General features: G+C 36.9%; 1 protein-coding gene across 1 annotated transcript in view; it reads left to right on the top strand.

The window, feature by feature from the left end:
* COL4A5 (collagen type IV alpha 5 chain) overlaps positions 1–26,964 on the top strand; it is a 263,146-nt gene that overhangs the window by 100,465 nt on the left and 135,717 nt on the right. Inside the window, 1 exon segment of the mRNA NM_001002979.1 lies at positions 7,853–7,912. Within this exon segment, the coding sequence (NP_001002979.1) occupies positions 7,853–7,912 (60 nt within the window).

Below are 26,964 nucleotides of genomic sequence, written 5' to 3' on the forward strand. Positions count from 1 at the left end.
CTCTGAAGCTCTATTCACCTATTCTCCTTTTTATGCTATTATTTTTATACATATTACATCTATATATGTTACAAACTCAGAAATACGTTGTTACAATTAGAATGTCCCCAATAAACTCAGATCCCTTAGGGAGAGCTTCAAAGCTCTCTGGTTTTATGGTTCTCCCCCACCACTACCCTGATTAAACCTCTGTGACAGTGTTCCAGAGTCAAGTGCAGGGGCAGGAACAGTGGCCTGCTTCTTTTGAAGTGACACTCTCCTTTATGAGCAGGGTCACAGGGAAGGACAGCAACATTTGGTCTCCTCAGCTTGTTTCTGCTATCATCAACCCTATGCTCTGTGGATGAGCTGTGGTTAGGCTGTGGTTAAGGTACTCCATCGCCATGCCTGAGGTAGAGCCTTTTTCCTATGAATTGAGGTTGTGTGGAAAACAAAAGCCTTAGAATTCTCAGCTGTTTTAGGTTTGAATAGAGCTTCTACAACTTGGAACTCGGAAAGAGGGAGAGTGAGAAATGCTGGTGACCTTTTCCAGTGAGATGCTATAGTGCTCAGCTAGGAACTGGAGGGAGAAAGAGCTCTGGGTTCATGTCTGCTTCTACCTTGTGTGGAGCTTTTGTCAAGCTAAACGGGGAAGGGAGAAAGAAGGGAGTGGGTCATGGCTACAATGCCATAGATTCTTGCTGTTCATACTGAGATTTAGCTGTAGGTTCTTAGGCCAATACCCAGAGACATAAATTTTATTTTTTCTAAGTGTTACCAGCTATTGTTGTTTTGCTAGTGAGACCATCCACAGAGGTCTTCAAGCTGTCATTCACAAAGCCTCAGCATGGCATTGATTTTTTGAAGAGTCCAAGGTAGTTGTGCTTCCTATGGCCCACATTCCACATTTGTCTGATTATTTCCTTATACCATGTCATTTCACAGTTAATTATACTTGAGATAATTTTTTAAAGATTGTATTCATCTATTCATGAGAGATACACAGAGAGAGGCAGAGGGAGAAGCAGGCTCCCTGTGGGGAGCCCAATGTGGGACTCAATCCCAGGACCCCAGGATCTGTGACCTGAGCCAAAGGCAGACACTCAACTGTTGAGTCACCCAGGTACCCTATACTTGACATAATTACTGACATACTTCTTTTACTTATCCTGCCTTATCTAAGATACCACTTTCTTTCTTTCTTTTGCCATTTTTGGATTTATTGAATATTGTCCCCTCCACTCCTTTGGAATTAACACCTCACTTATCTTCCTCTAAGGTTTACTCTAGGAATTAGAATATCTAAGCTGTATACTTTATCAAAGTCTAAAGTAATCAATACTCATACCCAATTTCTACACAATTACAGTGATCTTACAATACATTCACTCATCCTCCCCTAACTTACATTGTATTATCATTGTTTTTCTTTTAGTTCTATTTTTTTGAACACTGCATCTCTTTTTATAATTGTGTTTTATAGTTGCTATTTGTTCAAATTCATCCACAAATTTACCACTTTTTTCCCCATTACTTTTGATATTTTATACCTTACATTTCAATTTCATTTCTTTCATAAAAAAGAAGATACTCAAAAGATTTGGATTTCCTTTTGTGTAGTCTTGCTGGAGGCATACTTTCTCAGTTTTTATTTGTCTAAAAAATGTCTATATTTTTACCTTGTTTTTGAAAGGTATTTTTACTGTGTAAGAAATAAAATTTGACAGTTTTCTCTCAGTATATTAAAGGATGTCATTCTAGTCTTCTAGCTTCCATTGTACTTCTGAGAACTAATCTATAAATTAATTGTCATTCCCTTAAACACAATCCTTCTTGTCTTTCTTGATACTTTTAAAGTCTTGTCTTTGTTTTAGGTTCTGAGGTTATACTATTTTGTGTCTAGTTTGAGGTTTGATTTTTCTTCCATTGGATCTGTTAGACTTCTTGAATTACAGATATCTTTTTTTTAAAGATTTTATTTATCTATTCATGAGAGACACAGAGAGAGGCAGAGACAAAGGCAGAGGGAGAAGCAGACTCCATGCTGGGAGCCCGACCTGGGACTCAATCCTGGGTCTCCAGGATCACGCCCTGGGCCGAAGGCAGCGCTAACCTGCTGAGCCACATGGGCTGCCCGAATTACAGATATCTTTATTTCTTGAAAACTCTTTGCCATCATTTCTAACTCTTGTCCCTATCCCATTCCCTCTTTTACCTCTTCTGTAAATCTAATTACCTGTATGCTATACACTTCCTCACTTTTTCTTCTATGCTTCTTAACTATTATTTCACATTTTCACATTTTGTATAGAGTTTTATATCTATAGTATATTATAGACAATTTCTTTTTTAAGATTTTATTTATTTATTCATGAAAGACACAGAGACAGAGGCAGACACAAGCAGAGGGAGAAGCAGCCTCCCTGCAGGGAGCCTGATGTGGGACTCGATCCCAGGACCCTGGGATCACGACCTGAGCCAAAGGCAGATGCTCAACCACTTGAGCCACCAGGCATCCCTATTATAGACAATTTCTATTAACTTTGTCATGTTTTAAACTTCACTGTCTCTCTTTAGCTGTATTTAGTCTACTGTGAAGCTCATCCACTGAGTTTTAAATTTCATAAGTTTTACTTCTAAAATTTATATTTTATTTCAGTTCAGCCACAGTACTTTTTTTTTTTTACAATTTCTTGGTTCATTTGTTTTTAGATTTTAAAAATGTCTTTCATAATTGTAAAAATAGTTATATATTTTGTGTCTAGTAATTTTGATATCTGAAATTTTTGTCAAGCAGTTTCTGCTGTCAGGTGTTCCTCTTGTTTTTTGCTTATGATATTTTGCTTCCTTGTATGCTTAGTGATTTTTGAGTAGCATATCTTATTTTCCTGTCAAAAATTTTTTTTAAAGTTTTAATTTATTTATTCATGAGAGACACAGAGCAAAGGCAGAGACATAGGCAGAGGGAGAAGGAGGTTCCCTGCAGGGAGCCCAAAAGCAGATGCTCAACCACTGAACTACCCATGGGGCCTCCAAAAAATTTTTTTTAGAATTCTTTGAAGTTTACTATGAAGGTATTCTTCTACATAGGATTTGTGTGTATTTCTACCCAGCCTCTGGGAGGTTAAAGCAAATTGAGTCTACTCTAAGCAAATTTGCATTTTGAGGTTCCTGGGCCACCCAGCTAAATGATAATTTGGATTGCAAATTTGTATGAAGGCCAGTTTGTGGTTATTCGCTCTCAGAGATGTTTTTCCTATGTATTTCTCTGCTGAGTGCCAAGATAATCTTTATTAAAGGTTCCTGGGGATGCAATCTTGGGGTACTTTTTAATGTATGAAACACCTTTACACTGAAGAAGTTGTGAAACAAGAATCTCAAAATCTCAGTTTGGTAAATGCCCTTAGGACAAAAGTAGTTTCATTAGTCGGTTTACTGTTTGTTTGTTTTTTTCTCTAGGGTTTGGCCTGATAAATCCTATTGTGCTTCTCTCTGATGCTTTAAGATAATTTCACATTTTTAAAGCATTTTTAGTTTTTTTTTAAAGCAGTCCTAATAAAATAAATAAATAAAAAATAAAACAGTCCTAATAGGGGTGCCTGAGTGGCTCAGTGGTTGAGTGTATGCCTTCGGCTCAGGGTATGATCCTGGAGTTCCAGGATCAAGTCCCACGTTGAGCTTCCTGCATGGAGTAGGCGTCTCCCTCTGCCTGTGTCTCTGCCCCTCTCTCTTTGTCTCTCATGAATAAATAAATAAAATCTTTAAAAAAGCCCCAGTCATATCAGTTGGGATACTTAACTAGCCACACATTGGAATATTTCTTTTTTTTTGGCATTTTTTTTAGCATTTTCTATGTCATTATTTTGTAGTGTATATATTTTCAATCACTGAATCAGAATTACCTAGAGATGTTTGCCAAATTTTCAGAATCCTTTAGCCAATTTCAAGCTTACTGAAACAGCATCTCCAAGATGGAGTCCAAGTACCTGAATTTTTGTGAGGTTCTTTGAGTGATCACAATGCATATAGAAGTTTGTTCTTATTTTTACTTTTAATTCTCATAGCTGTTTTTTTTATTGTAGGAGCCTAAGATCTGAAGTTACTGTTTTCTATACTTTCCCTAGCACCGTATGTTGAACAATCCATTATTTTCATATTTATTTGATATGCCAACTTTTATCATATAGTAAATGTGTGTGTGTGTGTGTATGTTTCTGGCCTTTCTATTATGGTTCATCAAGCTGTCTGTTCTTTGAATGATACCATACTGTTTTAATTACTGTAGTTTCATGATGTGTTTTACTATGTCATAATAAAAAATCTTCTATACTTTTTACTATTTTCACCCTAAAAATTACTATGGTTACATCATTTTCTTTAACAGTGTTCAGTGACTTTGCAGAATTAAATAGTTTTTCCAGTTTTTAAAAAGACTTTTTTTTGGCCTTATCTCCTACTATACTTTTTTCATATGGACTTAAGAAGCCCTTAGACTGAAGTACTTAATGTTTACTTTACCTGGCTCTCTGCCTACAAAAATTTTGTGTTTTAATCTTAGTACTTGTCGTGGCCATTTTTCCTCTAGATATCTTTCTCTCCATCCTTCAGAGTTGAAGTCAAGTTTTTTACCTTCTTTCTCTACAGATCTATTATGAACACTCCCAGGCTCAAGGGAACTCTCTTTCTCAATTTTGACAGCAATTATTGACTATACTACTGCTTTTTACTTGGTAAATCCTACTGAATCACAGACTAAAACCTGGATGCATCCTAAAGAGATTATATTGTCCATCTTTGTCATTTTACCAAAGAGAAAAAACTAAGACCTAGGGTATGTGAACGATTCAATTATAGTCTCCTAATGATTCAATTATTGAGGTAAACTCAGAATGTATTTCTTATATTTTAGCATTCATTCTATTACCATTGTCTCCTACATCATTATTTCATTGTATTTACTTAGGCATAGGGTTTTTTTTTAAAAGCCTTGATTTAAAAAAAAAAAAAACTAGAATGGAAGTTTCTTAAAGGTAGCACTCATGTCTACACATTTTTTAGTATGACTAATAGCCCTAATACTGTGCTTTGTGCTTATTGGGCACCTAATTAAAAGTGGCTGTTGGTAAAAAACAAGTTGCTTCATTATCCAAATGTCAAATTGGGACTCTTTCCTTGTGGGCATCACTGTTATAACTGTATGGAAAGTGGCATCTAGTGGTCAGTTTGTGTATTACAATGTCTTTAAACACCCTCTACCTTCCCTCAACCAGTGTCATTATCATTATGTAGGAGGACTAAATAGAATACAAATTAAATTTTAAAATTGAATTCAAACCATATATCATTTGTTTTAAGTAGCGACCTCTTTAAAGTATAGCTACATGTTAAGTAATAAAGAAGTGCAAAAAGACATTACTAATTTTAAAGAAAAATACTGTATAAAATTACTTCCAAAATGACATGCACACATATTTAAAGTTATGTTGTTTGTTTACAAATTATATTAGGAGTTGGAGGATTTTGTTGGATACTAAGAAACCAGAAATGTAATTATAAAGAAAATTCACATAGTGTCGTCTTTATATTAACCAAATCCTCTCTTTCTATTACTTTGCATTATTCTCAGGAACTTAATTTATATTTTAAAAAGAAAGATTTCTTAGTGAAAGATGAAAATGGAGAGTTATACCATCTTTTACTTGTAACACCAGAAAACGATGCTCATATATTTACATTTAAAGTATAAACATACATTCCAAAGTCAAATGTTATTTTTAGATAAACAACCATTTTGGAGCATCATTATCCTTTACTCCTCCATTAATACTTGTAACTGATTATTGATAATATATACAATCTGATTCAGTGAGTATGACCATTGACAATTCTTAACTTGTGAATCAGTATCCTCTAAAATTTGTAAATTTGTACTTTGAAGTCTAGAATTCATGTTTACGCAAAAACAATATTGCATCTCTTAAATTAACCTTTGTTCCTGACACAGTTTAATGTAGTTTTTCTGTATGGAGTTATCCCTACCATTAGAGAGCAAAAATGTACTGTCTTTGTATCTTCTACCTGCACCTAACATTAACAGTGGCTGGCACATAACTGGTGATCAGTAAGTATTTGTTGAATTAGTTTTATATGTTGGAAGGAGCTGAGTCTTATTCATCTGTAGCAGCTAACGAGTTTTCTGGCCTCTAACAATGCTCAATTCATGTTTGATGAGGGAGTCTGTATAAATCCATTTAACTTGTAATGTAGTTGCTGTATAATATTAAAACCAGTGTATTATCACGTATGTATGACAAATAATAGCTGCATAATAGACTTTCGATTAGAGACATCAGGAGCATTTTTTTGTTGGAACAACATATTGCAGTGTAAGAGGTTGACTCCCAACATCAAGCTACTTTGTTTGCTTTTATCAGGAAAAGGAATGCGAGCATGTGGCTGGCTTCTAGTTGCAGCTGAGTGGGTTAGGAGTTATGAGTAGAAGGATGAGGTCAATAGCTTGATAAGTATTGGGGAAAGTATTCTGGTAGTGGTTGGAGTACAGGAACACATGGACATTGCTGCTATAAACATTGGGGTGCAGGAGTCTCAGCTTTTCACTGCATCTGTATCTTTGAGGTAAATCCTCAGTAGTGCAACTGCTGGGTCTTAGGGTAGCTCTATTATTAACTCTTTGAGGAACCTCCACACAGTTTTCCAGAGTGGGAAAGTATTCTAGTAGTGGTTGGAGTACAGGAACACATGGAATGTTGGGAAGGAGGCTAAAGTACTTTTTAAGTCACAGTCTTCCAAGGCCAAGCATTGATACACATTATTTGGTATTTACATCACATAAAAGTTTCTCTTATTTAATGAGAAGCATTATACTATATTGCACATAAATGGTGAGCTATCTACATATGTTAAAATAATTACTTTTTGTTTTTCTAAGCATTTCAGCTTTATGCCAGAGTATGAGGTAGATCTGGATGGCAGAAGTCATCTATTGTCTTCTTCTCTTATGGGTTCTTATTTTATGTTATTATTTTATTTTATTTTATTTTATTTTATTTTAAAGATTTTAATTTTTTAGTAATCTCTACACCCAGCATGAGGCTCAGACTCACAACCTCAAAACCAGGAGTCGCATGCTCCCCTGACTGAGCCACCAAGGTGCTCCTCTTGTGGGATATTATTTGAGAGCAGGATATTTTTTTGGCTTCAAGATCTCAATTCTTAATATGAGTTAATTAACTTATTAGTAGTGGTTCCTTAGAATATCTAGGCTGTGGGAAAATTTGTGGCAAAACTGTTGGGAGTCATTATAGACTGAGCTACTAGTGATGAGAGAGTGGAAGCAAATTTTAAAAAGTTGGTAAAAGATAGTACTATGTATTTTATGCCTGTGATTGCTCATAAATGTCAAGATACAAGCAACTTCAGCCAGTAGACATCTTTGGTTAGTCCAAGGTCATTCCTAATATAGATTGAAAGATCATTTCTTGCATGTGATGTTAGGACAAAAAGAGGAGTTCCTAAGAGCTTGGACAAGTGGCAAATCATATTACTGGGAAGTTGTTTGAATTACTTTTTAATTTTTCATATCTTTTTAAAAAGATATTTTTCACTTTAAAATTATAAAAATTACATCTGCTTATTGTAAGAAGATCAAATGGAAGTGTGTACCATAAAAGGTGAAAGCTTCCCCAGAGGTAACCATTGTTTGCCTTTTGGTATATATTCTTTCAGGTATTTTTGTGCTATTTGGTTTTTAAGTCTGGATTGTTTAGTTGAGAAGTAAGTCAGATTAGTTTTCAGGCTCAAAATATTATTATCATTATTAAATAATTTTCCTCCCTTTTATTCGTCCTTATAGGCTTGCTATGGGTGTTCTCCAGGATCAAAATGTGACTGTAGTGGTGTAAAAGGAGAAAAGGTAAGACTTTATTTATTTTTTTTTAAAGTAAGACTTTAGACAAGCTTTTGAAAATTTAGTAAAACTAGTAAAATAGTGTTTTAATATTTTTTTAAACAAAATAGAGCTTCTACCTCAGCGACTAAGTAAATAAAATGAATTCCAGCATACTGCTTATTTTAGATAGCTGTAAGGATTAGACTATATCTCAGGGATTAGCAAACATATTCTGTAAAAGACTATAGAATAAATATTTTAGGCTTTGTGGACCACATAAGGTTTGTGTCATACATTTTTCTCTCATTGTTTAAAATAGCTCTTTAAGAGTATAAAAAAATTTCTTGGCTCTTAGACTATACAAAACAGATTTCTTATTGCATTTGGTCTGAGAGCTATAGTCTGTCAACCTATGATCAATCTTGTTGAACTCACTGACTTAAGAGGCAAAAGAAGGGAAAAACACTTAAGAAGGAACCTAACATCAGGCTACTAATCTGTGTTGGGTAGCATGCTAAGCAATTTCATATATTTTTATCTAGTCCATGTAAGTTAATGTTTGGTGAATCCTTATTTTTATCTCACTTTTCCCATAGCAGAACCCCTATTGTATATATGTGATAATTACAAAGTAAGTATTGGTGAGGATTAAATAGCATAAACCGAGCCACTCTGAGTCAGTGACTGATAGTGAAATTAGAAGATTAAAAAGGGATACTGAATTGTGGCCTAAAGAAAATTATGCTAGGAAAAACAGGTTCATACTCTATTCTCCATTGTCTGAACTTTGTATGTATAGGGAAAGATTCATACCTCCCACCAGAAGGAACAGCTGGAAGGCTGCAATAACTGAATATAGATTTAACTGCTGTCCATTGAAGGGAAAACAAAGCTTTAAGTTTTAGTTCACTTGAGTTAACTATTTTTGAAAACAAAGTTCAATACTCTTTGATAAAGATAAAAGAATCTAGGATGACTATAATATACAATGTCTAATACGCTATTAGAACTTACTAGGCATAAAAAGTAACAGGTAAAAGTGATCCATAGTTAAGAAGACGACTCATGAATGCAAACTAACTCTGAAATAACAGAGATATAAGAATTTATACACAAAGATTTAAAGGAGATAGGATAAATATATATGTTGATTTAAAAGGAAATGTACTTCTATGAATGATTTAAAGGGAAATGTACTTCTATGAATGAAAAAATATAGAATCACAATAGAGCACTAGAAACTAAAACGAAGAAAATCTAGATTTATAAGAAAGAACATTTAACCACTTGGACTTTTAACAGCAGAATCATCACAATGTAAGAAAGGGTCAATGAATGTAAAGATGAATCAGAAGAAAGATCCAGTCTGAAGAAAGAAAAGAGAAAAAAAGGAAACAAAAAGATAGGGCCTCACTGAGGGGGTGGGGATATTCTCAAATGGTTTAATGCAAATGTAAATGGAGCTCCATTTACAGGAGAGAAGAAAACAGGAAAGAAAAATGAATGATAATTAACGGGACAGTAGTAATGACAAGAATTTCTCACACTTGATAAAAAATATAAATTTACAGATATAAGAAACTCAGCACACCACAAGCAGAATAAAAATAAGACTATACCGAGGCACATCATAATGAATCCACTGAAAAACAGAGATTAAAATAAAATCTTGAAAGAAGCCAGAGAAAAAATACCTATTACATACAGGAGCTCAATGATATGAATGATGATGGGCTTCCAATCCAAGAGAATGGATATTATACAATACTGTAAACACATCATTAGAGAGTTGAAAACTCTGCAAACATAATCATTACATATAATGAAAATGTACATAAAAATAAAGACAATAAAAAAACCGCACTTTTTTGTATATTTTTTATTGGAGATTGACCTGCCAACATATAGTATAACACCCAGTGCTCATCCCGTCAAGTGTCCCCCTCAGTGCCCATCACCCAGTCACCCCATCTCTCCACCCACCTCCCCTTCCACTACCCTTGCTCATTTCCAAGAGTTAGGAGTCTCTCATGTTTCGACACCCTCTCTGATTTTTCCCACTATTTTTTCTCCTTTCCCCTATGATCCCTTTCTCTATTTTTTATATTCCTCATATGAGTGAAACCATATAATGATTGTCCTTTTCTGATTGACTTACTACACTCAGCATAATACCCTCCAGTTCCATCCACATCGAAGCAAATGGTGGCTATTCATCATTTCTAGTGGCTGAGTAATATTCCATTATATACATATACCACATCTTCTTTATCCATTCATCTTTCGATGGACACCAAGTGTTTCCATAGTTTGGCTATTCTGGACATTGCTGCTATAAACATTGGGGTGCAGGAGTCTCAGCTTTTCACTGCATCTGTATCTTTGAGGTAAATCCTCAGTAGTGCAACTGCTGGGTCTTAGGGTAGCTCTATTATTAACTCTTTGAGGAACCTCCACACAGTTTTCCAGAGTGGCTATACCAGTTCACATTCCCACCAACAGTGCAAGAGGGTTCCCCTTTTGCCACATCCTCTCCAACATTTGTTGTTTCCTGTCTTGTTAATTTTCAGCATTCTCACTGGTGTGAGGTGGTATCTCATTGTGGTTTTGATTTGTATTTCCCTGATGGCCAGTGATGCGGAGCATTTTCTCATGTGCTTGTTGGCCATGTGACAGCTGCTCATAATATATTTTTTAAATTGTTTGCATTTCCTTGGTATTGGTTGTGATCTCTCCTCTTTCATTCATGATTTTATTTGAGTCTGTTTTCTTTTTAATACGGCTGGCTAATGGTTTATCTATCTTATTATTTCTTTCGAAGAACAAACTCCTGGTTTTGTTAATCTGTTCTACAATTCTTCTGCTCTCTATTTCATTGAGTTCTGCTCAAATCTTTATTTTCTCTCTTATTCTGCTTGGTGTACGTTTTATTTGCTGTTCTTTCTCCATTTCCTTTAGGCAAGGTTAGCGTGTGTATTTGAGGAACGGAGCATTTTCCAATATTTTGAGGGATGCTTGTATTGTGATGCATTTCCCTCTTAGGACCGCTTTTGCTGTATCCCAAAGATTTTGAACTGTTGCATCTTCATTCTCATTAGTTTCCTTGGATCTTTTTAATTCTTCTCTAATTTCATGGTTGACCCATTCATCTTTTAGTAGGATGCTCTTTAACCTCCACGTGTTTGAGTTTCTTCCAAATTTCTTCTTGTGATTGAGTTCTAGTTTCAAAGCATTGTGGTCTGAAAATATGCAGGAGACAATCCCAATCTTTTGCTATTGGTTGAGACCTGATTTGTGACCCAGTATGTGGACTATTCTGGAGAAAGTTCCTTGTGCATTTGAATGTGTATTCAGCTGTCTTTGGATGTAAAATTCTGTATAAATATCTATGAAATCCATCTGGTCCAGTGTATCATTTAAAGCCCTTGTTTCTTTGGTGATTTTATGCTTAGAAGATCTCTCATTTGCAGAAAGTGCCAAGTTGAAGTCTCCTACTATTAGTGTATTATTATCTAGGTATGTCTTTACTTTGGTTATTAATTGATTGATATACTTCTCACCTCCCACATTAGAAGCATAAATATTCATGATTGTTAGGTCTTCTTGTTGTATAGACACTTTATGGATGATATAGTATCCCTCTTCATCTCTTACTATAGTCCTTGGGATAAACTTTAATTTATCTGATTCCAGGATTGCTACCCCAACTTTCTTTTGAGGACCATTGGAATGGTAAATGGTTCTCCAACCTTTCATTTTCAGGCTGGAGGTGTCCTTAGGTCTAAAATGAGTCTCGTTTAGACAGTAAATAGATGGGTCTTGCTTTTTTATCCAGTCTGAAACCGTGTTGATGGGATCATTTAGCAACACATTCAGAGTAACTATTGAAAGATATTAATTTAGTGTCATCGTGATACCTATTCAGTCCCTGTTTTGTTGATTATTTCTTTGGGGTTCCTCTTTCTTTTACAGGGTCCCCTTAATATTTCTTGCAGAGCTGGTTTGGTGGTCACATATTCTTTCAGTTTCTGCCTATCTTGGAAGCTCTTTATCTTTCCTTCTATTCTGAATGAGAGCCTTGATGCATAAAGTATTCTTGGCTGCATGTTCTTCTCATTTAGTACTCTGAATATATCCTGTCCACCCTTTCTGGCCTGCCAGGTCTCTGTGGAGAGGTCTCCTGTGAATCTAATATTTCTCCCCATATAAGTTAAGAATCTCTTGTCTCTTGCTGCTTTAAAGATTTTATCTTTGGAATTTGCAAGTTTCACTATTAAATGTCAAGGGTTTTATTGATTTTTTGGGGGGCAGCTCTCTATATCCTGGATCTGAATGCCTGTTTCACTCCCCAAATTAGGGAAGTATTCAGCTATGATTTTTCAAATATGCTTCCTGTCCCTCTGTCCCTCTTGGTGCTTTCTGGAACCCCAATTATATATAGATTCTCCCTTCTGAGGCTATTATTTATTTCCTTTAACCTTTCTTCATGGTCTTTTAATTGGTTTTCTCTTTTTTCCTCAGCTTCCTTCCTTGCCATCAACTTGTCTTCTATGTCGCTCACTCCTTCTTCCACTTCTTTATCCCTCGTCATTAGGACCTCCAGTTTGGATTGCATCTCACTTAATTGATTTTTAATTTTGGCCTGATCAGATCTAAATTCTGCAGTAATGAAATCTCTTGAATCCTTTATGCTTTTTCCAGAGCCACAAGTAGCTTTATAATTGTGCTTATGAATTGGCTTTCTGATATTGAATTGTAATCCATATTCTGTAACTCTGTGGCAGAGAGTACTGTTTCTGATTCTTTCTATTGTGGTGATTTCTTCCTTCTGGTCATTTTACTCAGTGCAGAGTGGCTGTATGAGTGGGCTGAGTCAAGAATATCAAGCACAACTTACAGAAATTTCACCCTAGATGATTCTGAGGGGTTCTAGAGGATGATCCTCTTGGTTCTGAGTGTACTAAGTTCTGTATGTTAGAAGGTGCTTGGTCCCAAATTTTTATAAAACAGTAATAGTTAGAAAGCCCCAACATTGGCCACCAAAACATAAACGAGATCAAAGAGGGGGGTAGAATGGGAATGAAGAGAGAATATAATCTCACAGAATGAACGAGCACAGTATACCACTTGGTTCTGGGTGCATGCTGGTCATGTTTTAGAAGGTATTAACTTCCACCATTGAAACGAACTAGGGGTGGTGGAAGGGGAGGAGGGCAGGGGGGGTGGGGGTGAATGGGTGACGGGCACTGAGGGGGGCACTTGACGGGATGAGCACTGGGTGTTATTCTGTATGTTGGTAAATTGAACACCAATAAAAAATAAATTTTTTATAAAAAAAATAAAAATAAAACTGGTTCAGGAGGGAAAAAAAAAATTCCGCCATTGTAGAACAAAATGAGGCAGAAAAAACACAAAACAAAACAAAACAAAACAAAACAAATCTCATATATCTCCCAATTAAATTGAGCATGTTGAAGGGAATCTAGAAGTGGAACATATATGTAAGACATGTAATTGTAGAAATATGAAAGTCAAAAAGGAAGAAACTTGCTAGAAGCGAAAACCCTTCTCTCTGTAGCATTCTGGTTGTTTTCTCTTTAAATCTCTGGTTGAATTCATAGGTGTTCAGGATGATTTCAAAGTTATCTAGGTAAGTTGGTGAGTCCAGGTGAGTTGAGGACCCCTAGTCTTCTGCCATCTTGCCCCGCCCTCAAAAACCAGACTTTTAATTACAGAGGAGAAACTGGTGTCTGCCAGAAGGGAGGATGGGGAGACAGGGAAGTGTTTAAATAATTGAAGGGGATTAAGATGTTCAAATTTCCAGTTATAAAATAAACAAATTGTAGAAATGAAAAGTACAGACTAGGGAATATAGTCAACAATAATGTGATAATGTATTGCTCACAGATGGTGACTTCACTTAGGGTAAACATTGAGTAGTGTATAGAATAGTTGAACCAGTATACTGTACACTTGAAACTACTATAACATTGTATGTCAATTATACTTCAAATTTTAAAAATTAAAATTTTTAATTAAAAATTAATTAAAAATTAAAAATTAAAAATTTAAAAATAAAGTCAAATTTATGACATTAATAAAATGAGATAATTCTTCATCAGCATATTTGCACTAAAAGAAATATAAAGAAATTTTTTGGGGATCCTTGGGTGGCTCAGCGGTTTAGCACCTGCCTTTCGCCCAGGGAGTGATCCTAGAGTCCCAGGATCGAGTCCCACATTGGGCTCCCTGCATGGAGCCTGCTTCTCCCTTTGGCTATGTCTCTGCCTTTCTCTCTCTCTGTGTGTGTCTCTCATGAATAAATAGATAAAATCTTGTAAAAAAATAGAAATTTCTTCAGGCTAAAGGAAATGTTACTAGGCAGAAATGTGAATTTCCAGGAAGGAATTAAAAGCACTAGAAATGGTATATATGTCAAAAAACTGATATATGTGGGTACATATAAAAGCTAGTATCTTTTTACCTCTCATTTAAAAGACATAAAACTTTAATTTTTTAGGAATCGTACTATTTTATTTTTTTTTAAGTTTTAGTTCCAGTTAGTTAACATACAGTGTTATATTAGTTTGAAGTGTACAATATAATGATTCAGCAATTTCATACATCACCCATTGCTCATTATGACAATTGCACTCCTTAATCCCTATCACCCATTTCACCCATGCCCCACACACTCCTCCCCTCTGGTAACCATTAGTTTGTTACCTAATATAATGAGTCTGTATCTTGATGTCTCTCTCTTTCTTCCCTTGTTCATTTGTCTTGTTGCTTAAATTCCACATGTGAGTGAAATCATATGGTATTTGTCTTTTCCTGACTTATTTTGCTTAGCTTGATAGTCTCTAGCTTTATCTGTATCATCTGTATCATTGCAAATGGCAAGATTTCATTCATTTTTATGGCTGAATAATACTCTAATACACACACACACACACACACACACACACACCAACCTCTTTATCCATTCATCAACCAATGGGCATGTGTGTTGCTTCCATATTTTGGCTGTTGTAAATTATGCTGCTATAAACATAGGAGTACATGTATCCCTTTGAATTGGTGCTTTTGTATTCTTTGGGTAAATACTCAGTAGTGTGGTTGCTAGGGTAGATTTAGGATAGTTCTATATTTAACTTTTTGAGGAATATCCATACTGTTTTCCAGAGTGGCTGTACCAGTTTGCATTCCCATGAACAGTCCAAGAGGGATCCATTTTTTTCCACATCTTTGCCAACACCTTTGTTTCTTGTGCTGTTGATTTTAACAATTCTGACAGGTGTGAGGTAATAGCTCATTGTAGTTTTGATTTGCATTTCTCTGATGGTAAGTAATTATGAACATCTTTTCATGTGTCTTTTGGCCATCTGGATGTTGTTGGAGAAATGTCTGTTCATGTCTTCTGCCCATTTTTTAAAGTATCAGCTAATTTTATTTATTTATTTTTCAACCCAACAGGTGTCCTCTTTAATGCCAATCATGCTTTTATTTTTTTAAAGATTTTATTTATTCACAGAAAGAGAGAGAGGCAGAGACACAGGCAGAGGGAGAAACAGGCTCCATGCAGTGAGCCTGACATGGGACTCGATCCTGGGTCTCCAACATCAGGCCCTGGGCTGAAGGCAGTGCTAAACTGCTGAGCCACCCAGGCTGCCCACCTATTCATTTCATCCTCCCATCTATGTCCCCTTCATCAACTCTCAGTTTGTTCTCTTAACTATACAGTCCTTTATGTTTTGCCTCTCTCTATGTTTTTATCTCATTTTATTTTTCCTTCCCTTCCCCTAGTCATCTGTTTTGTTTCTTAAATTCCACATGAGTGAAATCATTTGTCTTTCTCTGACTGACTTATTTCACTTAGAATAATACCCTCTAATCCCATCCCTGTTGGTGCAAGTGGCAAGATTTCATTCTTTTTGATGGCTGAGTAATATTCCATTATATGTATACATATGTATATGTGTATATATACTATGCATAATACATAAGTATATATAATATAATAATATAATCCATTCATCAGCTGGTGGACATTTAGGCCTTTTCCATAATCTGGCTATTATTTATAATGCTGCTATAAACATTGAGGTGCATGTGCCTCCTTTATTTATTATTATTATTATTATTATTATTATTTTGATTTTTAAAAGTTTATTTCAACATAACTATGCTTACAGAAGTACACTTATATTGTTTAATAGAATGCAATTTAAGTTTAACCTATCCTACACAATTTGGACCAAAAACTTGGTACATGGTTTAAGGTTTTTTTATAAAAAGGATTTGCAGTCTAGTTTATTTTTCATCTATTACAAATGTATATAAAAGATCGTCCCTTCAAATTCTGGTAAAGCAGGCAGCAAGAAACTTGAGAAGTTAACCTTTCATTTGTCTCGGAAAAATAACATGTATTCCACTGTAAAAGTTTATAAAATTGGTGCAAAAAAACATTGCTGTAATGTTTCAATGCCAGTTTACAAAGATCAATTACCTAATGGATGTTGGAAAGGGTGGGGAGAGCCTATGTACAAATTGAAAATGTAAAAGCTATCTGATTTAGTTAAAATTGCATGTAGATTGCAAGTCTACACAAACCAAGATTCAGATAATTTCGCAAATCTGAAATAACACTATCAGCTCAGTTTATCTGCTGAGGTCAATAAGGAAACTGCACACTAGCGGTTTTTCTGGTTTATGCAAAAAAGAAAATTTTCTTCCCCAGCTTTTCAGTCCAGAACTGATACTATACTACAAGCAAGGTATTCCTTCCATTGTCAACATTCATGGGGTGATATGTGATGAGGTCTACTTGGGTTTAAATTTATTTGCATTAGCACTTATATGCAAAATAGTCCCCAAAGTTAAAGACCACATGACTTTAGAAGTGACTCTAAAAGATAAAATGGCCCTACTTTGAAGGCTAGAACAAAACACCCAGCCATAGTTATAAGAAGCCTTATCAGAAAAATAGCCCCTTATGAATTGCACCTCAATAAAAAGCCCCCAAAGAAGCAGCTCTGAAAAGAGGAAAAAATACAACTTAAGATATCTTGAAGAGTAATGTGAATATAGATAGGTTCAAAAGATAAAAACAGATACATTTTCATAAGACTACCTAGGATTAGGCTTATAATGTATTCTAGTATTTCAAGTTCATCTCTAGTTACTAAACATCAATTTACAAATAACATATTCACTTTTTATTCCTTTAACAAAAGGAAAAATTCTAGTTTCAATTCTATCCAGTGGAGGGGAAACTGAGAAAACAAAGATTCAAACAGTTCCATGCAAATATCACATTTTTCAAATGGAAGAATTTGAGAGACGGGGCAAGATGACAGAAGAGTAGGATCCCCAAGTCACCTGTCCCCACCAACTTACCTAGGTAACTTTCAAAGCACCCTGAAAACCTAAGAATTCGGCCTGAGATTTAAAGAGAGAACAGATGGAATGCTACAGTGAGAAGAGTTCGTGCTTCTATCAAGGTGGGAAGATGGGAAAAAAAAAAGAAATAATAAAGCATCTAAGGGGGAGGGGCCCCCACGAGGAGCCAGGCTAATGCCGGTTGGCGAGTGCCCCCAGGACAAGAAAGCCCAGCCCTGGAGAAGCAGGAGCTTCACCAATCTTCCCAGACGGAAAGGCAGGATTCCAGGAGGGGCAGTGATGCCCCCAGGCTCCCAGGGGCACTAACAGAGGAACTACACCCCAGGGAAGAGCGTGCCACACACCGAGGGCAAAGCTCCCTAAAGGGCTGGAATTCATGCCAGGCAGGGCCTGGGAGCAGCTCAGGTGGCTGCTCAGGCAGCAGCACTGCGCGGAGGGGGATGCGTGGCCCTGGGAGCGGCAATTCCAGCAGTGCAGGCCCCAGAGCCCAGGGCGCTGGGGGACACAGACCAAGATCCGGCACTACCCCGGAGGCCAGGAGGACACAGGACAGCAAGGAAGCTCCTGCCACCGGGCGGCCCTGAGCTATGCAGATCAGCGCCCCCACCCCCCAAAGCATCCAGGCCCCTGCAGATTGGGAGCTGCGGTAGCTACTGCAGGAGCTGACTCCAGGGCTGGAGAGCTGGCCACCACCAGTGTTGTTCCTCCTGGTGTCACCTTGTGCCTGGGACTGAGCAGGGCCACCAGGGAGCAGGAGCCTCACAGGATAAACAGCTCCCACTGAGCCATAGACCTGGCAGGGGGTTGGGCAGCTCCCCCAGGTGCACACACCCGAGAATCAGCACAGCAGGCTGCTCCCCCAGAAGACCAGCTGGAAGGACAGGGGAAAAGCAAGTTATTGAACAAGCAGCACTGGAAAGTTCCAGGGGAAGTAGAGAGATTTACAGTATATAGAATCAGAGGATACCTCCCCTTGTTTTTTGTTTTCTGTTTGTTCCCACCCACCTTTTTTTCTCTCTCTTTTTCTCCTTTTTCCAGTACAACTTGTTTTTAGACCCTCTGCATTGAGCAAAATGACTAGAAGGAAAAACTCACCACAAAAGAAAGAATCAGAAACAGTACTCTCTGCCACAGAGTTACAAAATTTGGATTACAATTCAATGTCAGAAAGCCAACTCAGTAGCACAATTATAAAGCTACTGGTAGCTCTAGAAAAAAGCATAAAGGATTCAAGAGATTTCATGACTACAGAATTTATATCTAATCAGGCCAAAATTAAAAATCAATTAAATGAGATCCAATCCAAACTGGAGGTCCTAACGACGAGGGTTAACAAGGTAGAAGAACAAATGAGTGACATAGAAGACAAGTTGATGGCAAGGAAGGAAGCTGATGAAAAAAGAGAAAAACAATTAAAATATCATGAGGATAGATTAAGGGAAATAAAAGCCTCAGAAGGAAAAAATCTACATTTAATTGGGGTTTCAGAGGGCGCCAAAAGGTACAGAGGTTCAGAATATGTATTTGAACAAATCATAGCTGAGAACTCCCCTAATTTGGGGAGGGAAACAGGCATTCAGATTCAGGAGATAGAGAGATTCCCCCCCTAAAATTAATAAAAACCATTCAACACCTCGACATTTAATAGTGAAACTTGCAAATTCCAAAGATAGAAGATCCTTAAAGCAGCAAGAGATCCCTAACCTTTATGGGGAGAAGTATTAGGTTAACAGCAGACTTCTACACAGACCTGGCAGGCCAGAGAGGGCTGGCAGGATATATTCAGGGTCCTAAATGAGAAGAACCTGCAGCCAAGAATACTTTATCTAGCAAGGCTCTCATTCAGAATAGAAAGAGAGATAAAGAGCTTCCAAGATAGGCAGAAACTGAAAGAATATGTGACCACCAAACCGGCTCTGCAAGAAATATTAAAGGGGGACTCTGTTAAAGAAAGAAGAAGTCCAAGGAAACAATCCACAAAAACAGGGACTGAATAGATATCATGATGACACTAAATTCATATCTTTCAATAGTAACTCTGAACGTGAATGGGCTTAATGATCCCATCAAAGGCGCAGAGTTTCTACTGGATAAAAAAGCAAGTCCCTCCTATTTGCTCTCTATAAGAGACTCATTTTAGACAGAAGGACACCTCCAGCCTGAAAATAAAAGGTTGGAGAACCATTTACCATTCAAATAGTCCTCAAAGGAAAGCAGGGGCAGCAATCTTCATATCAAATAAATTAAAGTTTATCCCAAAGACTGTAGTCAGAGATGAAGAGGGACACTATATCATACTTAAAGAGTCTATCCAACAAGAGGACCTAACAATCATGACTATGCACTGAATGTGGTAGTTGCAAAGTATATCAACCAATTAAGAACCAAAGTTAAGATATACTTAGATAATAATACACTTATACTTGGAGACTTGAACACAGCGCTTTCTACAATCAATAGATCTTCTAAGCACAAATCTCCAAAGAAACAAGAGCTTTAAATGATACACTAGACCAGATGGATTTCACAGATATTTAGACGACTTTATATCCAGACACAACTGAATACACATACTTCTCAAGTGCACATGGAACTTTCTCCAGAATAGACCACATACTGGGTCACAAATCAGGTCTTAATCAATACCAAAAGATTGGGACCGTACCCTGCATATTTTCGGACCATAATGCTTTGAAACTAGAACTAAACCACAAGGAGAAGTTTAGAAAGATTTCAAATACATGGAGGTTAAGGACCATCCTGTTAAAAGATGAAAAGGTCAACCAGGAAATCAGAGAAGAATTCAAAAGATTCATGGAAACTAATGAGAATGAAGATACAACCATTCAAAAACTTTGGGATACAGCAAAAGCAATCCTGAGGGGAAAATATATCTCAAAACAAGTATGCATCCAAAAACTGGAAAGAACTCAAATGCAAAAGCTAACCTTGCACCTAAAGGAGCTGGAGAAGGAACAGCAAATTAAACCTTCACCATGCAGAAGAAGACAATTAATAAAGATTTCAGCAGAACTCAATGAAATAGAGGCCAGAAGAATTGTGGAACAGATTAACAAAACCAGGAGTTCGTACTTTGAAAGAATTAATAAGAAGGATAAACCATTAGCCAGCTTATTAAAAAGAAGATAGAAAAGACTCTAATTAATAAAATCATGAGTGAGAAAGGAGAGATCACTCCCAATACCAAGGAAATACAAACGATTTTGAAAACTTATTATGAGCAGCTATACGCTAATAAATTAGGCAATCTAAAAGAAATGGATGCATTTCTGGAAAACCACAAAATATGAAAACTGGAACAGGAAGAAATAGAAAACCTGAACAGGCCTATAACCAAGGAGGAAATTGAAACAGTCATCAAAAATCTCCCAAGACACAAAAGTCCAGGGCCAGATAGCTTCCCAGGTGAATTCTATCAAATGTTTAAAGGGAATTCTATCAAACGTTTAAAGAAGAATACATGCCTATTCTGCTAAACCTGTTCAGAATGATATAAAGAGATGGAGTACTTCGAAAATCATTCTATGAGGCCAGCATCACCTTAATTCCAAAACCAAAGACCCCACCAAAAAGGAGAATTATAGACCAATATCCCTGATGAACACAGATGAAAAATTCTCAACAAGATACTAGCCAATAGGATGCAACAGTATATTAAGAAAATTATTCACCATGACCAAGTGGGATTTATCCCCAGGATGCAAGGCTGGTTCAACGCTCCTAAAGCAATCAATGTGGTAGATCATATCAACAAGAGAAAAAAACAAGAACCATATGATCCTCTCAGTAGATACAGAGAAAGCATTTGACAAAATACAGCATCCATTCCTGATCAAAACTCTTCAGAGTATAAGGATAGAGGGAACATTCCTCAGCATCTTAAAAGCCATCTACGAAAAAAAAAAAACAAAAAAACAAAAAAAAGCCATCTACGAAGAGCCCACAGCAAATATCATTCTCAATGGGGAAACACTGGGAGCCTTTCCCCTAAGATCAGGAACAAGACAGGGATGTCCACTCTCACCACTGCTATTCAACATAGTACTAGAAGTTCTAGCCTTAGCAATCAGGCAACAAAAAGAAATAAAAGGCATTCAAATTGGAAAAGAAGAAGTCAAACTCTCCCTCTTCGCTGATGACATGATACTCTACATAGGAAACCCAAAAGACTCTACCCCAAGATTGCTAGAGTTCATACAGCAATTTGGCAATGTAGCAGGATACAAAATCAATGCCCAGAAATCAGTGGCATTTCTATACACTAACAACGAGAATGAAGAAAGAGAAATTAAGGAGCCAATCCCATTTACAATGGCACCCAAAAGCACCCTCCCGGCCTCTGCCTTTCCGGGGGGATGTCGAATCCTGGGCTGTGTCCCGGCGCCCTGTGCTCCCGGCCGGCACTGTTGGATTCGTGCTCCCTGCCGCGCAGTCCCCTCCGCGGAGCCGCCCCCGAGCCCCTCCAAGCTGCTCCCGATGCCGCTCAGCCTCCTCCGCACGGAGCCTCTTCCTCTGCCGGAGCCGCCACCGAGTTGCTCCCGGGACCCGCGCAGCCCCCTCAGCACGGAGCTTCTTCCTCTGCCCGAGCCCCTCCGAGCTGCTCCCGGGTCAATGCGTGTGCGCCTCAGCTCTTAGGGAGCTCGGCGCACTCTCCCTGGGGCGCAGGTGTCTGTTAGTGTCCCAGGGAGCCCGAGGGCATCCCCGCCCTCCTGGGGTCCTGCTCTAACTCCCTGCGGGCGCCTTTCCACCCGGGAAGATTGGTGCAGCTCCTGCTTCTCCGGGGTGGGGCTCTCCTGTCCTGGGGGCACTTGCCTCGGCCTTAGCCCGGCTCCTTGCGGAGCCCCTCCCCCTTGGATGCCTTTTGTTTCTTTATTCCCCCCCCCCCCCCCCCCCGTCTTCCTACCTTGAGAGAAGCGCGAACTCTTCTCACTGTAGCGTTCCAGCTGTTCTCTCTTTAAATCTCAGGCCGAATTCGTAGATTTTCAGGATGATTTGAAGGTTATCTAGGTAATTTGTTGGGGACAGGTGATTTGGGGACCCTACTCTTCCGCCGTCTTGCCCCTCCTCTTATTGTGGTCTTGATTTCTTTTTCCCCGGAGATGAGTGATGTTGAACATTTTTTCATGTGTCTGTTAGCCATTTGTATATCTTCTTTGTTTTTTTTTTAAGCTTTTATTTATTTATTTGAAAGAGAGAGCATGAGCAGGGAGGAATAGCACAGATTGAGGCCGACTCCCTGCGGAGCACGGAGCTGGACATGGGACTTGATCCCAGAACCCTGGGAAGCAGATGCTTAACCAACTGAGCCTCCCAGGATCCCTCTATGACTTCTTTGGAGAAATGTCTGTTCATGTTTTCTGACCATTTCTTAACTGGATTATTTATTTTTTGGGTGTTGATTTTGATGAGTTCTTTATAGGTTCTAGATACTAGCCCTTTATATCATTTGCAAATATCGTCTCCCATCTATCAGTTATCTTTTATTTTGTTGATTGTTTCCATCAGTGTACAGAAGCTTTTTATATTGATGAAGTTCCAATAGTTCATTTTTGCTTTTGTTTCCTTTGCCTCTGGAGATGTGTCTAGCAAGATGTTACTGTGGCTGAGGTCAAAGAGGTTGCTGCCTGTATTCTCCTCTAGGATTTTGATGGTTTCCTGTCTCACATTTAGGTCTTTCATCCATTTTGAATTTATTTTTTGTATAGTGTAAGAAAGTGGTCCAGTTTCATTCTTCTGCATATCACTGTCCAGTTTTCCCATCACTGTTTGCTGAAGAGACTGTCCTTTTCCATTGGATATTCTTTCCTGTTTTGTCAAAGATTACTTGGCCATATAGTTTTGGATTTATTTCTGAGTTTTCTGTTTTTTCTCTTGATCTACATGTCTATTTTTGTGCTAGTACCATACTGTTTTGGCTACTATGGCTTTGTAATATAACTTGAAGCCTGAAAAATAATAACTTGAAGTCTGGAATTGTGATGCCTCCAGCTTTGTTTTTCTTTTTCAAGATTACTTTGGCTATTTGGGATCTCGTGTGATGGACAGAAGACTGTTTAAAGCATAACAATGGAACTTCAAAATGCATGAAGCAACAGTGACAGAATTAAAGGGATACATAGACAAATCCACAATCATATTTGATAGACCCTAACACACCTGTCTTAGTCATTGACAGAACAACTAGAAAAAAATCAGTAAAGGCAGAGATGATATGAATTTCATTAACAACTTAGACCTAATTGACATATATGAAGTCCTACATCCAATTACAGAATGTGTTTTTCTTCAAAGGCAGATGGAATTTTCTCCAAGGTAGACCACATGATGTGCCATAAAAGATACCCTATAAATACCCAAAGATTGGAAACATCAGTGTATATTCTTTGACCACATATGAAATCAACAATAATAATATATGTAGAAAATTCCCAACTATTTTGAAATTAGAAAACACTATTCTAAATAACTGATATACCAAAGAAGAAATCACTAAGAAAATTAGAAAATACACTAAATTGCATAATGATTAAACTGCAGTATCCTGAGGATTGTGGGATGGAGGTAGAGCAGGGCTTAGTGGAAAATTGCTTTAAATACCTATGTTAGAAAAGAAGAAAGATTTAAAATCAGTGACCCACATTTTCCATTTAAGAAGCTAGAAAAGGACAAGTAAATCAAATTTAAAATAAAAAAAGAAGGAAATATAAAATATACAATTCCAAGACAGTATAAAACTATATAATAAATATGATAGTATATTAATAGCAAAAGAATAGACATATAGATTAATGGAACAGAAGAGTCCATAAATAGACTCACAGATGTAAAATGAATTGATGTTTTTTTTACAAAAATGCAGAGGCAGTTAGGTGGAGAAAAGGCAGTCTTTCAACAAATAGTACTGGAACAATTATATATGCATACACACAAAAATGGACTTTGACTCATTGCTTGCACTGTACACAAAAATTAACTCATAATAGATTATAGGCTTAAATATAAAACCTAAATCTATAAATATTTTAGAAGAAAACATAGGAGGAATTCCTTATGATCTTGGGTTAGGCAGATATTTCTTAGAATACCAAAATCATAATCTATAAAACAAAGATTGATAAATTATTTTTCATCAGTAATAAGAACTTATTCTTTTCTCTTTTTTTAAGGATTTTATTTTATTTACTCATGAGAGATACAGAGCGAGAGAGAGAGGCAGAGACACAGGCAGTGGGAGAAGCAGGCTCCATGCAGGGACCCCGACGTGGGACTCGATCCCAGGTCTCCAGGATCACGTCCTGGGCTGCAGGCAGCGCTAAACCGCTGTGCCACTGGGGCTGCCCAGAACTTATTCTTTTCTGAAGACCTTATTCAGAGAATGAAAAAATGCAGTCTGGGAAAAAACATTTGCAAATTACATAATCATAAAAAGACTTATATACAGAATATGTAAAGAAATTTCAAAACTCAATAATAAAACAAACATCCCAAAATAAAATTAAACTAGAAACAAAGTGGCAAAATATTTTAAAGCACTTCACAAAATAAGATATGTAGATGGAAAATAAACACATGAAAAGTTACTCAACATCATTAAATAGGGAAATGCATAAAAAACCATAATAAGATACTACCATAAACTTCCTAGAATATCTAAATATTAAAATATATCCATATTAATATAGATGAGGATGTGGATCAACTGGAACTATTATAGATTGCTGATACAAATATAAAATGAAAACCCATATTAATAAATTTGACAGTTTCTTTAAAAGATAAGCATAAACCTATCAGATGATTGTCTTTTCCTAGGCATTTACCTAGGAGAAGTGAAAGCATATGTCTGTACAAAACTAGTACATAAGTTCATGGTAGCTTTATTTGTAATAACCAGAAACAGGAAACAACTCAATTGCTGTTCACAGGTGGATGAATCAACAAAGTGTAATATAATTTATACAGTGGAATACTACTCAGCAATAAGAAGGAAAGAACTATTAACATGTACCATAACATGTCTAAATCTCAAATAATTATGCTGAATGAAAAGTTAGACAAAAGAGTTCATTCTGTATAATTCCATGTATATAAGTTCTAGAAAAATAAAATTAATTTATAATGACAGTAAGTCAGTCATCACCTTGGGGGAGGATGAATAGAAGCATGAGGAAAATATTATATAAAAGGGAACACAGAAAAAATTTTTTAAATTTTTATTTATTTATGATAGTCACAGAGAGAGAGAGGCAGAGACATAGGCAGAGGGAGAAGCAGGCTCCATGCACCGGGAGCCTGATGTGGGATTCGATCCCGGGTCTCCAGGATCGTGCCCTGGGCCAAAGGCAGGCACCAAACCGCTGCGCCACCCAGGGATCCCAAAAAAATTTTTATATTTATAATGTTCACTTCAATATTGTTATTAATTAGATACTTATTCTTTAGAGCTATTTTAGGCACCCAGCAAAATTGCAAGAAAGATACAGAAATTTTGCATATACCCCTGGCCCCACACATGCATACAGGCATAGCTTCCCTAACTATCAATTCCTCCACCAGAGTGTTACATTTGTTGCAATTGATGAACCTACATTAATACATCATTATCACCCAAAGTTTGTAGTTTAACTTAGAGCTCACTCTTGGTGTTGTACATTCTGTGGATTTGGGCAAATGTATAATGACATGTATCCATCATTATCATTTGAGTATTTTCACTGCCCTAAAACTCTTTTGTGTTCCATCTGTTCATCTACCATTCCCATCCCTGGCAACCAGTGATCTTTTTACTGCCTCCATAATTTTGTCTGTTCTAGAATATCATATAGTTAAAATCATACAGTATGTAGCCTTTCCAGATTGGCTTTTTTCTCTTAGTAATACACGTTTAAAGTTCCTCCATGCCTTTTCATTACTTAATAGTTCATTTCTTTTTAGTGCTGAATGATATTCCATTGTCTGGATGTACCAGTTTCTTTATCTCTTCTTCTACTGAAGGGCATGTTGGTTGCTTCCAAGTTTTAGCAATGATGAATAAATCTGCTATAAGCATCCACATGCTGTTTTGTGTGTGTGGCGATATAAATTTTAAACTCTTTTGGATAAATATCAAGCAACATCGTTGCTGGATCATATGAGTATATTTAGTTTTGCAGGAAACTGCCAAACTGTCTTTCAAAGTGGCTGTATCATTTTGCCTTCCCACCAACAGTGAATGAGGGTTCCTGTTGCTCCATATCTTTGCCCTCATTTGGTGGGTTTTTTGTTTTGGCCATTCTAATGGGTATGTAGCAGTATATAATTGTTATTTAAGTTTACATTTCCCTGATGATGTATTACATGGAACATATTTTCATATGCTTATTTACCATCTGTATATCTTCTTTTTTAATTTAAATTCAATTAATACGTAGTGCATTATTAGTTTCAGAGGTAAACTTCAGTTGTATATAACGCCTAATTGTATATTATGCTCAGTGCTCATTACATCACGTGCCCTCCTTAATGCCCATCACCCTGTATATCTTCTTTGGTGAGTATCTGTTAAAGAAGTCTTGGCCCATTTTTAAATCAGGGTGTTTGTTTTCTTATTATTGAGCTTTAAGAGTTCTTTGTATATTTCAGATACTAGTTCTTTATCAAGATGTTTCCTTTGC

This window comes from Canis lupus, chromosome X (assembly GCF_011100685.1).
Source record: "Canis lupus familiaris isolate Mischka breed German Shepherd chromosome X, alternate assembly UU_Cfam_GSD_1.0, whole genome shotgun sequence".
Lineage (NCBI taxonomy): Eukaryota > Metazoa > Chordata > Mammalia > Carnivora > Canidae > Canis > Canis lupus.